At 40.2% G+C, this 15090-nt stretch overlaps 1 protein-coding gene across 1 annotated transcript in view; it reads right to left on the reverse strand.

Moving 5' to 3' along the window:
* Positions 1 to 4791: 4791 nt before the first annotated feature.
* LOC113511276 (orexin receptor type 2-like) overlaps positions 4792 to 15090 on the reverse strand; it is a 138877-nt gene continuing 128578 nt past the window's right edge. The window contains exons 4-7 of the mRNA XM_052892265.1: positions 12667 to 12808; positions 11950 to 12062; positions 7460 to 7564; positions 4792 to 4850 (exon numbers count right to left, since the gene is read on the reverse strand). Coding sequence (XP_052748225.1) covers positions 4792 to 4850; positions 7460 to 7564; positions 11950 to 12062; positions 12667 to 12808 — 419 coding nt within the window. The remainder of the gene's footprint in view (positions 4851 to 7459; positions 7565 to 11949; positions 12063 to 12666; positions 12809 to 15090) is intronic.

Raw genomic sequence — 15090 nt, forward strand, 5'->3', positions numbered from 1 at the left:
ATCGTACACGACGCAGCAGCCAAGACGAAGGGCATCAGTTTGAACGACATGCTGCTGCTGGGCCCCGACTTACTTCAATCGCTACCGGGGGTCCTCATGCGGTTCCGGCAACGACGGGTGGCAGTCACGGCGGACATAAAGGACATGTTCATGCGGGTCACCATACGGGAAGAAGATAGGGAGATGCAACGATTCCTGTGGCGAGGAGATCGACGAGAGGGTCCACCTGTGGAATATAGGATGAAGAGTGTCATATTCGGCGCAACATCGTCACCGTGTACAGCGATCTACGTCAAGAACAAGAACGCAGAACAGTACAAGGAAGAGTTCCCGGAGGCAGCAACGGCGGTGGTCATGAACCACTACGTCGACGACTACCTCGCCAGCTTCGACACGGAAGAGCAAGCCGTACGCGTCTCAAGACAGGTCGCACAGATCCACGGTCGAGCCAACTACTATCTCCAACGGTGGGCGTCGAACTCGCATCAAGTGCGCGCCGCGTTCTCCGACACCGGCGGGGACAGCGTGGTACAACTCGACGCAGAGAAGATACTGGGGATGGTATGGCGACCTTCTGAAGACACCTTAGGCTTCAACTTCAACGGACACAAGCTTCCGCCACAGATAGCCAGCGGGGAACAGACGCCGACGAAGAGGGAAGCGCTACGAGCAATCATGTCGCTGTTCGATCCACTGGGCCTCGCCACTCCCATCACCATACAGGCGAAGAAGATATTGCAGGAGACGTGGCGTACCGGTATCGACTGGGACACCGAGCTGCAACCACGGGAAGCGGACGCCTGGCGGAGCTGGATGGACCACGTGCGACGGCTGTCCGCGCTGGAGGTGCCGCGGTGCTACCCGGAGGTAGCCACGGCCGATACAGCGGAGCTGCATACATTCGTCGACGCCAGCTCGGACGCGTACGCCTGTGCCGTGTACTGGCGGGCCGTAAGCGCGACCGGCGAGGTCCACGTGTCGCTGATCGCGGCAAAGGGACGAGTGGCCCCACTCAGCAAGGTGACCACGATACCGCGACTGGAGCTGCAAGCGGCCGTCCTCGGGTGTCGCCTATCGCGCACGGCAGTCGAAGAACACGACCTGAAGCCCGCTCGCCGAGTATACTGGTCGGACTCACGCACCGTGCTCGCATGGCTACGCACCGGTCCTCGCGCATACAAGCCGTTCGTCGCGCATAGAGTCGCCGAGATCGTCGAAGAAACGAAGACGAACGAATGGAGATGGATACCGACGCGGCACAACGTAGCAGACGACGCCACACGCGACCCACCGACGGACTTCGGCTCGCAGCATAGATGGTTCCGTGGGCCGGACTTCCTGTACCTCCCCGAAGAGCAGTGGCCGCGTGAAGATAGTACGAGCGACGATAGTCAAGCGGAAACGGGAGAAGAACGCGTACACAAGCTACAGAACGCGACGCAGTTGTCTATAGCATTACCCGATCCGTCACGTTTTTCTAATTGGTTGAAACTTGTTCGCAGTTCAGCACGGGTGTTGCAGTTCATCGACCTCCTGCGACCGACCAGTCAACGCTGTACCGCCATCCGAAAGAGGAACAAGAAGAAAGAGAGCACCGACCCCACTTGGACCCGTACGAAGAAAGTCGATAGAGAGAAGACGAAGATGAAAATCAAGAACAACAATAGTCCATCTGTGTGTTTCATCCCCATAGACACACACTACCTAGATCGCGCGCGACGGCTATGGATTCGCGCGATACAACAAGAGGCGTTCGGCGACGAAATCGCAGTATTGAAACAGGGAAACAGCTGCCGTCATCCAGTCGACTCATACAGCTGTCAGTCGTCATAGACAACGACGACATTCTGCGACTTCGATCGAGAATAGCAGCCGCCGCCGATCTGTCAGCCGAGCAACGAGAACCCCCCATCGTCGACGGAAACCACGCCTGGGTGCGCCTATACATCGCATGGGTGCATCGGAAACTTCACCACGGCGGCTTCGAGATCACCACGAACGAGGTGCGACAACACTTGTGGGTGTTGCGCCTACGACACGCCGTCCGCAGTGAACTGAAGAGGTGTCAGCTGTGCCGCCTACGAAGAGCAAGACCGGCGCAGCCGTCAACGGGCAACCATCCATAGAGCAGGCTGGCGCATCATCAACGACCGTTCACGTTCACCGGCCTAGACTACTTCGGGCCTATGACCGTGACAGTGGGCCGCACTCACCAGAAGCGGTACGGAGTGCTCTTCACCTGCTTAACGACGCGCGCAGTCCACCTGGAAATCGCCGGCAGCCTCAGCACGGACTCCGCCATAATGGCCCTGCGGCGCTTCATAAGCCGCAGAGGGTGTCCCACTGAGCTATGGTCCGACCAAGGCACCAACCTCAAAGGTGCTGACGTCGAACTGAAGAAAGCAGCCGAGGAAGCCATCCAAGAAGAGTCATCAATCCATTTCATCCGGTGGCGCTACATTCCCCCGAGCGCACCCTTCATGGGAGGTGCGTGGGAACGGCTGGTGCGTAGCGTGAAGACCGCACTAGCCGCTACGTTGAACGAGCGGGCCCCCAAGGAAGAGGTCCTCCACACTCTGCTGGTCGAGGTCGAGCACACCCTCAATAGTCGACCGCTAACCCACGTGTCAACATCGGCAGACGACGACAGCGCCCTAACCCCCAATCACTTCATATTGGGCGGTCCATCGCGCGTCCCACTGCCAGGCAGCTTCACCGAGAGCGACGCGGCGGGACACAAGGAGTGGCGTGCCAGCCAGAGGCTAGCTGATTGCTTCTGGAACCGGTGGGTGAAGGAGTACCTACCCGAGTTGCAACACCGGCGGGAGCCCCGAGCTACACACGGAGCCATCAAAATGGACGACCTGGTCCTGATAGCTGATGGGACCTTGCCTCGCAACACGTGGCCGCGAGGCGTGGTGGTGGCGACCTACCCTGGACCAGACGGCGAGATTCGAGCGGTCGACGTGCGGACGAACAAGGGCATCCTACGGCGACCCACTGAGAAGCTGATCATACTGCCCACATCGACATCGAGCGACGCGAACACGAGTTAACTCCAGCTACGAGAGCTGCGGCGGGAGATTATGTTCGCGACATTATTTGTATATATCGTAATTTATAGTTGTTAAGTCCTAGTTAATCGTTTTGTATTCTGTTATTTTATATAGATTTACATAGATTTAAGATAGTGTAAGTTAAATAAAGTATTCCTTTGTGTGTTGTCATTATTACCTACGAATAGAAATAGAAATTGTAACAATAAATAGAATTAAGAAATTGTAAATTGCAATAAATAGACGCTATAGAGTACCGATCTGAAGAGACACGCGTCTCGTTCTTTCTCGCCCCGTCCCGCTCGCGCAGATTCGCTAACGCGAGTTGGAAATGTTATCGTGCGAGCGGGCGGGTATAAAGATAGGCCGCCTCTCGTCGAGCGGCATTCGCTTCCGGGCAGCGACGCACTACACTCGAGAAGAAATAGGACGAGAAGAAAAAATACTCTCTTCAGACGGTACCGGAGGCTTCAGAATAGTAATCGCTGTGTTTCACTCCAGCCTGAACCAACGCCCCTACAGTCCACGCTCACCGTGCGGCAGTCCACACCGTTCAACTTGAATAAAGCCTATTATGCATTAAACGATTACTTAATTGACAAATGTGCACGGTGTTAGTCGATCATGATGACGCCGTTAGACGTAGTACATTTAAATAAATACATATAATGTTAACAGAGATTTAAAAGAGTAACTGTTGAGTTTCTTGCGGGCTCTTCTCAACAGATAACAACCAACTGAACCCTGCAGTAGATTTAAAAGAAATTTATGATTTAAAAGTGCTTGTAAATAAGTCTATTTGAGTAAAGATGACTTGTATTTGAATTTGACAGGACCCAAAGGAAGTTAGTATGGCTGGCCCTGTATGCTTCTAATATATCTGAATTTTGTCGTCACAAGAAATGTATTGTGTTTTTGTTTGTTACATATATGGATGATGAATAAAAAGGAAAAATATACTTCATTAATCATTTTGTTTCAATAACCGATCACAGATCCGGACGAAGTTGCGGGTAAAAACTAGTAAGTGCAAATAAATATTCTCACAACTCGGGAAGGGGTGAGACTACAGACGTCACTCTTGAACAACCAAAAGAGTTTACTTCTATTTATTTACTTCATGTGGAAAGGATTTCTCGGAAACAGATAATATTGGTGTTAATGGACTCGTAGAGAATAGTATATTAGGCGGTACGCCGAATATGGAATAATGTGCAGTATTTTTGGCCGAATAGCCTAATATTAGGCAATAGTATTTGGCAGGCGTGTCGCTGGAAAACTTGATATATTGATGTGATTGTTTTTGAAAGAAAGAAACAAAGATTTATTTATTTATTTAGTGCTTAATTGTACATTAGATAAACACATAATAATAAAAGATATAGCACTAAAACACAGTAACAACAAGAAGTTAATAACAATTTTAGCAAAGGCGAACTTATCTCTAAAAGAGATTTCTTCCAGTCAACCTAACACAGTGGCATAGGAAGTAGTGGTATAGAAACATTTAACAATATACAAAAAGTAATGAACAGAAAAAGCACTAAAATGGCTCTCAGCTCAACTCACTCAGCTATATGCCATGTTCTTTTGAACATGTCGCTGATTTTCAATAGCACAAATTTGTAACTCATTTATTCATACGTATTTACCATCCTCCCACGCCTCGTCTCTTCACGCGTTTAAATGCAGAAAAAATAGTCTTTTTTTGCATCATAATTTTTGACTTCTAAATTTAATTACAATAATTCAATTGCATTGACATTGGTACCGTATTGGGCAGAATGGGAATGACTGCGAATAGAGAAGAATGTAAGAGAAAATCATTACGTTGACCCCAAATAATAATTGGGATAAAGGTAAAAAGATGATGATGACGTTGGTCCCGGCATAGAATAAGCCACCCTTTTCTTTCCTGTCTTAAGAGGTGACTAAAGGAACTTAATGATAGAGAAATGGACAGCAGCGTCCCTCTTAAAATATCTTTAAAAGCCTAACTACGGTTGCCAATCCGCCTGCCATGCGTAGCAACTACTGGCAAAGCTCCCCTAATGGGAGAGGCTATGTTCAGCAGTGGACAGATAATGTCTGAGATGATGACAGCATTTTTAGCACTCGTTGATCATCATCAGCGAGTAATTTAGCTCTCTGTAGGTGAAAGAACATTTAAAATCGGTTTAGTAGGTTTTATCCATTTATTCATCACTACATAGTATAAAACAAAGTCATTGTCGCTGTCTGTCCGTCACTATGTATGCTTAAATCTTTAAAACTACGCAAGAAGCTGACAAGCTGACTTCTGAAACACAGGTTTTACCTAGCTTGGAAGTTAGGGAATTTACAATTTAAAAGATCTATTTTATTTCAGCCATTAACTGTCCACTGCTGGACATAAGCCTTCCCCATAAGGAGTGTTCTGCCAGTAGTTGCCACACTTAGCAGGCGGGTTGGCAACCGCAGTTAGGTTTAAAAGATGTATGATAGTTTAAAACAAAGTCGCTGTCGCTGTCTGTCTGTCCCTATGTATACTTAAATCTTTAAAACTATACAACGGATTTTGATGCGAATTTTTAATAGATAGATTCAAGAGATAGATTCAAGTGATTCAAGAGGAAGGTTTATATGTATAACACATGTATAATGTTGTAGAGAAACATTAATAAATTTAGAGGTTTCTAATGTGATGTCGTAAATAAACACACTTTTTTGCGCTTACATTGCAAACGCTGGCTTAACCCTACGAGATAAATCAAAATACTGTACTACACTATTGTACACCTTAAAAAGGTTAACAAAAAAGTCCGCGATGGTATATCTCTATCTCTTAAGAATAATCTACAATAACTATTTTTTTATCCTTTATATTTTATGGGAAAAGATGGCTTATTTACGAAGTGATTTTACAGCATAAATTTTTATCAACATATATTTATTAATATTTTTTATTAAGTACCTTAAATACATTGTCCATTTAATATAGATCAATATGGCTCTATATTAAATAGACAATTTATTTACAGCATGTAATTTTAATGAATATTTTCGAAGATATTACAGATTTAAAATACACGGACATAGCGGTTGCGTCGGTACCAGTCGTGGGGGGGCGGGCGCTATTCAGTATCAGCATTGTACCCGTGCGAAGTCGGGGCGGGTCGCTAGTTATATATAAAACATCTTAATCAAATATTTCTTCTTTATAACACTAGTATAGAGTTACCTATATTCTCATGGATTTTTCTAGGAAGTCAGATGTCAAGCGAGTGCTAAATAAAGATAAACGAGTATATTAAACAAACATACGGTTAAATAAGCTTTAAATTCATGATTGAATAGTGTTTTGACTGTATATATTAACACTATGGTGGCACGTTTATTATTTACACTATGTCATCAATCAATACATACTCGTATAACTGGCGGTTCGGAACGTGCTTCGCTACGTATTAAGTGAAATAACAAAAAAAAAAAAAATTTAAATGACCGCATGAATAACATTTTTTCAGTGTTGACAGTACAAGCATGTTGCTTGTACTGTCAACACTGACAATCTGAGTTCCGTTTTTCCTTTGGAGTTACAGAACCCTAAAAAACCCAATTGAGAAACTACTTCTTTTTTAATTCAGTTGAAAAAGAGCTTGTTTGTGCTGTCGTCGACAAAATATATTTAAGTAATAAATTGCTAAAGAGCAGACATATTTATATGAATTCATAGAGAAATTAAGTCAAATAACATGAATATTATTATAAATAGTTCTTAAGTAAATCACTTAAAAGGGAATTCGTTAAAATGTATATTTATAGGTAAGTAGACTTGTACTCGTAGGTAGGTATCTATTTTTACATTGCTTGTTCAATCTTCGTCAGGTAGGTGTCACTTGTCTCGACTCAATTAGTAATTCTTCTCTATATTTGTATTTTTTTTTTGACGGGTAAAAATGGTAACCCCGTCTGCGCTAACGGGATACGCTGGCGGAGCACCAGTGAAGGGTGATCGATGAGAATGAAAACAGCCCAGTTAGCCCATCATGATAAATTCATCAGGAATGAACCATAGTTTCATGATAGTTTCCAGGGAGAACCGCGAGGAGGTCGACCTGGTTGGGTGTATTGCTAGCAATGGGATTCTCAGTCTCCATTACTAACAATCCCTTTCCCCCCTCTATATTTGTATTTTGTACTGTTATAATGTGAATGTTGATATTTTAGTATCTTTTTGAATAAATATAAATAAAAACTTTTAGAACAAATTTAAAACTTAAAAGAACATTAATGCATGCTTAACGTTTCATTTCGCAGTATTAGTAGAGCACTTTTTTGAAATAATCTATCTTTTTTTTTCATAAATGATAGATATCCCACACAAGCTTGTTGATAAAGTTGAGCGAAAAAAAAAATATAACTATACCTTAAAACAGACAGAAGATGCACAGGAAAATAGCAGACGGCGAACATTATTACGACAGCGACAAGCATCTTGGCCGCCTTCCTTCTAGAACGTAGTTGTGCTGTGAAAGAAGAAACTGCATCGATTTATTGTTTGTTTAGATTTCAAACAGTCACGTTATATCATGGGAAATAATGGCATTTTATATGTGTTTCGACCCACTGAAACTGCGTAGAGATGTTGCATCTCTATGCATCTTCAACCAATTTTATCATGGTGAGTGCTTTGAGGAATTGTTCGGATATATACCTGCTGCTGATGTTTCACCACCGTATATACGCGTGCACATGTATATATAAGTTATATATATATATATGTATGGCGGTCTTCCATGTGTGTTTTGTATATATGCACATTCTTCCATGTACAACCACTCTTTCGAATCAATGTTATATTCCAGCAGCTTTTATTATTTCCGAACCGATACGACATCATAAAAAGAGCATATTCCTTTTTAAAAGGCCGGCAGCACGCTTTTAATACCTTTGGTGTTGTTAGTGTTCCTGGGCGGCGGTAGTCAACTATCAGATTTTTTTTATACAATTTGCCAAAAAAGCTGACTGTAAGAGACCTGATGGAAAGTGCCATTGTATACTAAATCATTTCGTATTTAATCCTTATGACATGAGCAGTATCATGGACATAACAGATAACGTTTGTTTCGCCATTTTTAAATAATGTGTTTTTTTTTCTGAGGACTCTGAAGTTATTCCTCTGTATCCTTAAAACACAGAAGATGCACAGGAAAATAGCAGAAACACATTATTGCGAAACACAACTGCTTGCTGTGAAAGAAGAAACATCGATTTATTGTTTGGACAAAGAGTCACGTTATATCATGGGAAATAATCGATTTTTTGTACATTGAAGTCTACCAGAGCTGCATCTCTATGCATTTTTTTGGCCTTTGTGTTATTAAAAAAAAAAAAGTGTTCCTGTTTACACAAGCGAACTTCCCACCACTATTCCAAGGAGGCAGACAGCCGAATACCTGAGATATTATTAGGTAGTGCTAAATTTATACCCGATCAATCACTCATCAAAGAAATGTACAATATCAACACAGATACAATGCATCATCATTCATGATCATAAAATAGGGAGAGAACAGAATATGTTTCATACAAGATGTTGTTACAAGACATAGGCGGCAAGTCGACTATTGATTTTTTATTGATTGGCAAACAATGTTTGTCATGATGATGGACATCTATTGAGGCTTTAATGGTCATCATTAGACCAATTGTCTTGAAATGTGTTGCCATTTCTGAGGACTTATATATATATATATATATATATATATATATATATATATATATATATATATATATATATATATATATAATGGGATTAGTTTATCGTCTTTTTATCAGTCTCCCATTGCATGCATGTTTGGCCTTTTTTTATTAAAAAAAAAATGGAATGTTTACACAAGCGAACTTCCACCACTATTCCAAGGAGGAGACAGCCGAATAGTGAGGGATGATTAGGTAGGATGAAATTTATACCGATCAATCACTATCATGAGAAATCAACGATCAAACTAGATACACGATCATCATTCAGGGGGAATAAAATGGAGAGTCGATATGATAGGGTACATTGATAGCGATGAAGACTAACCTCCTCATTACTAACAATCGCCTCCCCCAGCCTCATTGTTCGCAAGACCCTGTCAAGTCGAAATTTGTTAAAAATATGTATATATATAAAATTATAGTTTATGTTTTTTTTAATTTTTCAATGTAGCCCCATTGTTTTTTTTTTAAATGGGTAATAATGTTAAAAACTGATAGGTGAGGTCGTGTTCTATTCTAAGTAAATACATCACGATAGGCTAGGATACTAATAAACGATGGAGACTCTGACGATGGAGACTAACCTCCCCATTACTAATAATCCCCTCCCCCCAGCCTCATTGTTAGCAAGACCCTGTCAAGTCGCCCTCCTAGAGTTCCCCATGAAAACTGTCGTGTTCTATTCTAAGTAAATACATCACGATAGGCTAACTGACCTGCCTTTTCATTCTCACCTATCATCTCTCACTGGTGCCCCTCCAGCATACACGGTTAGCGCAGGCGGGGTTATCATTTCATTATTATCCATTAAAAAAAAACACCATAGTCCTCAAAAACGCATGAATAGTACCAAAGGTACCATAAAGTATTCAGTGATATCCACGATGCTGTTTATGTCTATAGGTGACGATTACAATTTTCCATCAGGCGGGCCGTCAGCCTGTTTGCTATTCTAAGTTGCATATATGGTAAAATCTTTATACTTGCACCACACACAGTAAAAATATAGAAAACAATGACGGAATCCCTCGAAAATGTAAGGCGGTGTAGAAAACACACGGAAAAAATTGTGTAATATTTATGTATATATAGATCAGTATCGATCAATGTAATTTAAGACCTCGTACATGGGATTAGAGTTTAATTTATTATAAACATCGTACAGGAATAGAGTCTTATAAGCCAATTGAATCACCAGTAATGTTATAAGCAGTAAATAAGACTCGAGTAAACATACTTCCCACTTTATGCCATTGAAGCGATGTTCTCTTGAAAGTTTTAGTAAAAAATTACGTTCCCAATATACGTATTTAAACAGTTTCATTATAAACATATTGCTGTCAGTATTAGTAATTCCATTTATCGACCATTGATATAAAAATTCAGAATTTAAGACGCTTAAATCTATTTAGAAATTAAAGAAAAATTTAATGCAGTATATATATATATATATATATATATATATATATATATATATATATATATATATATATATATATATATATATATATATATATATATTATGCGTACCGTGGCATGCAGAGTATACTGTGCGCCCGTGCGTGCATGCGTGCATGCGTGCGTGCGACGTGCGCGTGCGCTGCCGTTTTGCGCGTCCGTATATATACTACTATATAGGCTAAACATGTTGAACAAAATTATATTGTTATATAAATATAACATCTGTATTTATTTATACGCATGTTTCAGATATAAAAATCTTGAATCGAATTTTTCAGATAAGTTTATTCCACCGTACCTCGAATAATAATATAGTTTTATAAATTTTGAAATAAGTTATATATTTTTTTACTAAATATATATTTAACTAATAATTCATTTGTAAAGATTTTTTTTTGCATCTATATGTGAGACATGAGTAATAAGTTTTTGGCACATTTTAACATATATTCTTGGTACATATTAGACTAATTTAATGAGCATAAATTAATCATTTTTACTGACATTTAATGAGCTATTATGACAAAACAAACTATGAGTAAATGCAACTAAATGAAAACTGTGTTAAGATTAGGTAATGATTGTTGAAATAACATAAGTGATATATTTCTGTTTTTTAATGTATTAAAAAGATTCGGTTTGTTACATATATTACTAGTTGACTCGGCAAACGTTGTTTTACCATATACGTTGTTTTGAGCACTATAGATAAAAAATTATCCCACTACAATTATTATATTCGATTGCCATCTTGCAACCCTATTGCGGCATATAATAATCGCAATTAAAAAACAGGGGCTGATCGCAAAAGCGTGAAAATATGAATTTGTATGTATTTTTCATTGCTTAATCATAATAAAATAAAAATAAAAAAGATCTCAAAAAAATAAAGAAAAAATTTTTAGAGGTGAGTCACCCTTATCATTGAGGGGTTGAAAAATAGATGTTGACGGATTCTCAGACTTACCTAATATGCACACAAAATTTCATAAAAATCGGTAAAGCCGTTTCGGAGGAGTTTGGTAACAAACACCGAGACACGAGAATTTTATATATAAGATTGTGTTTTAAGAAAACCTTTTTGCATTGCTTATAAAACTATTCGAAATTTAAAAGAAAAAAAACTATAATGACAGATAAAAATGCAAGATGATAAAATACATTATGGCGTTTTATTTACAGTCGCAATTTAAAATATGATTTGTACATATTTTTTTTTTGTTATTTTGTCAGTTAAATATGTAACTGCATGTTTGAATGTTTTTTTTTTTTTACAACGCAGGGGGCAAACGAGCGTGCGGCTCACCTGATGGTAAGTGACTACCGCCGCCCATGATCACGCACAACACTAGCGGCATTGCAGGTGTGATGCCGGCCTTTTAAAAAGGAATATACTCTTTTCTTGAAGGTTATGATATGACAATATCGGTTCGGAAATACTGCTGCTGGAAGTTGATTCCAAAGAATGGTTGTGCGTGGAAGAAAGTGCCTTGAAAAACGCACGATGGAGGACCGCTACTTGTCCAGATGGTTGGGATGAAACTTTAGTTTATTTTTTTACCAGTCATCACTGGCTATTTATTCAGAAACGAGTGTACAATATCGTTGAATGCGCTCTATTTTTTCGGTTCCGATTGTGCATCTTGGTTTTTTGTTATATCAATGCCTCAATTATAAAAATGCTTACTCTGCTCTGCCGGTGCCAATTTTATGGTCTCCGCTTGCCCTGGGATCTTCTCAGATTTCCAAAGAACCCTCACAATCTGGTAGTAGGCAACTGTCATCAGCATCAATGGGATTCTGGAATTACAATATCTTGTTTAATACTAGAATTTTAGTTTTTTTTTATATATACAACTTAGAATGGCAAATAAGCTGACGGCCCAACTGATGGAAAGTGGTAAACTGTCGCGTATAGACATGAGTAGTACAATGGATATAACAGAGTATACTATTTCGCCCATGATACCCCCCATGCGTTGCCATTCCTGACGACTCTGCTGTTATTCCTCCGTACCCAGTAAATTCACGCTATATCCCACCCTTCAAACCGAAACACAGCCATACAAACACAACTGCTTTACGGTTGAAACACGAATGGGACAGAGGTACTCAAGCAATCGGCTTTTGTACAGTCTCTCTCTGGTGTACAAAGTCTCCCTCTGGTGATATAATGTATGGAGTAACCAGTGCAAAAACGGCTTCAGATTCAGTCAGCTAAAAGTTGCCATGCTTGGCAGGTGGATTAGCAACCGCAGATAGGCTGTGGAGCTATTTTAAGAGGGATGCTGCTGCCCATCCCTCGCCCTTTCTTAGTCGCCTCTTACGACACTGGTAAAGGTAGGGGTGGCTTATCTATGCGGGGTCCACGCGGCAATTACAATTTTTTATTAAATATACTTACGTATAAATGAAAACAACTTTGATGATATGCCATACGAGGTCGCTCTGTGACGACCAAGTGGCCATACACTGTACCAGGTATTCCAGTTCGAATCTCAGCGGTACAGACTTGACTGTGGTCAGCACGACCAGTTCTGGGGAATCTGTTGACAAAAAAACAATGGTATAGTATAAATACGTTCGATCATTTACATATAAATGGAGCGTCGAATTAAAAACGTCTCATAAAATAGTCAATCAATTGGTTGGCTGATGCGTTGTTTTTTTATACCACAATTCATTTTTAACTATATTATGATGCAAGCCCGTGGCTTTGCTTGCGTGAAATTGGATATGAAGTAATTTATCTATTAAGGTAGGATATAGTCCATATATAGATCGTGTGGTCCCACGATAGAATATGCCGCCCTTTCCTATCCCGTGGGTGTCGTAAGAAGCCAAGGGAGGGCGTAGGATGGGCAGCAGCGTCCCTCTTAAAATATCTCTAAAATTTAACTGCGGTTGCCAATTCGCCTGCCAAGTATGGCAACCACTGGCAAAATCCCCACTTAACTGCGGTTGCCAATCCACCTGCCAAGTATGGCAACCACTGGCAAAATCCCCACTTAACTGCGGTTGCCAATCCACCTGCCAAGTATGGCAACTACTGGCAAAATCCCCACTTAACTGCGGTTGCCAATCCACCTGCCAAGTATGGCAACTACTGGCAAAATCCTCCAAGGGGGAAGCCTATATTCAGCGGTGAACAGTTAATGGCTGATGATCATGATGGTAGCCTATCAGTGTACCAAATTTCGTTCAAATCCATTTAAGCGTTTATGTGTGATTGTGTAAAAAACATACAAGTATGTTATAGTAGATACCTATCAAGTATTACGACACACCCTCAACGGCGATCGGTTCGGACCACCTAGCATAACGCAAGAAGGTGCGCTACCGAGAAAGACACTTGCGTCGAGTTTTGAAAATTGAAATGCTGCAATTCCCGCAGCAAAAATACCCATTTCCTTTATGTTTGATTTGATATAACTTCACTTACGGATCACACATCGATCTGAAGACACTTATTATTGTAATAATTAATTTTAGAATTAAATTTAGTTTTTTTTTTGGGTTTCCGCCAGCGACTTCAATAACTAGTATCCAAACATCTTTTTAAACATTTAAACGATCACGTCTGTTCATGTAAATGTTTAAAAAGGTTTATTAAATTAATTTTACTAGTTTTTAAATTAGCAGTATTACTATATAACACTTGTACTTAATATTAGTTTTTTTTTTTTTTTTGGTTAAGCCCGAGTAGGCTCAGTTCGTTTGTTAAAGTTTATAATTTTCAGAGAGTTCGAGGTTTTGAAAGCCACAACAAACAATTCCAACTACAGCCAAAGCTGAGCTAGAACCTTTTTATATCTATGCTGTTTTTTTACCTTGTAATTTATTGTAATCCTATATAAAGTATTTTATTGGGGGGAAAGGGATTGTTAGTAATGAAGTCTAACTGACCCATTGCTAGAAATACACTCTATCAGGTCGATCTCCACGCGGTTCCCCCTGGAAACCATCGTGGTTAATTCTAGTGGAATTCTTCACGATGGGTTAACTGACCTGCTTTCATCATCACCTGGTGCCTCATCAGCGTATAGTGATAGCGCAGGCGGGGATTACCATTCCATCGTCACCCATTAAAAAAAAAAACAAGTATTCTATATTTTTATTTTAAAAGGTACATCGACAGTGTAAACACAGATATTAATTTGAATTGATAATTAAAGCTTGTATTTTGCATTTAAACCAATTACAGATGTACACAATATTTTCCCAAGACATCGATTTCACATTAATCAAGTTGATATTAACAAAATAATAAAAAAAATATGACACAAGTGACAACATAAGAATATTAAAATAGATATATTACAACAATTGTTAAATTTATTAAAACAATGTACACAGAATCAGCTAAATATTGTTATTTGAATTGTTGTCTGGAAGATATTTCTTAGCAATAAGACCGCCTTTTGTACAACACTATACGTATCGAAAATTCTTCAACAAGTCCTGTAATATTAGTGCCATAAAGTTTTAAATAAAAAAAATATTAATTAATGAATTCTATCATTATAGATATTTTATATACAACTTAGAATGGCAAACATTCTGACAGGCCACCTGATGGTAAGTGGTAACCGTCGCCTATAGACATGAGCAGTGCCATGGACATAACAGAGTATACCATTTCGCCCATGATACCCCCCATGCATTGTCATTCCTGAGGACTCAGGTGTTACCTCTGTACCCTGAAAATTCACTACCATATCCCACCCTTCAAACCGAAACACAATCATGCAAACACAACTGCTTCACGGTTGGAACACGAATGGGACAGAGGTGGTCAAGCTAAGGATTTTTGTACAAAGTCTCCCTG

This window comes from Galleria mellonella, unplaced genomic scaffold (genome assembly GCF_026898425.1).
Source record: "Galleria mellonella isolate WM207_F2 unplaced genomic scaffold, CSIRO_AGI_GalMel_v1 utg109, whole genome shotgun sequence".
Classification (NCBI taxonomy): Eukaryota; Metazoa; Arthropoda; class Insecta; order Lepidoptera; family Pyralidae; genus Galleria; species Galleria mellonella.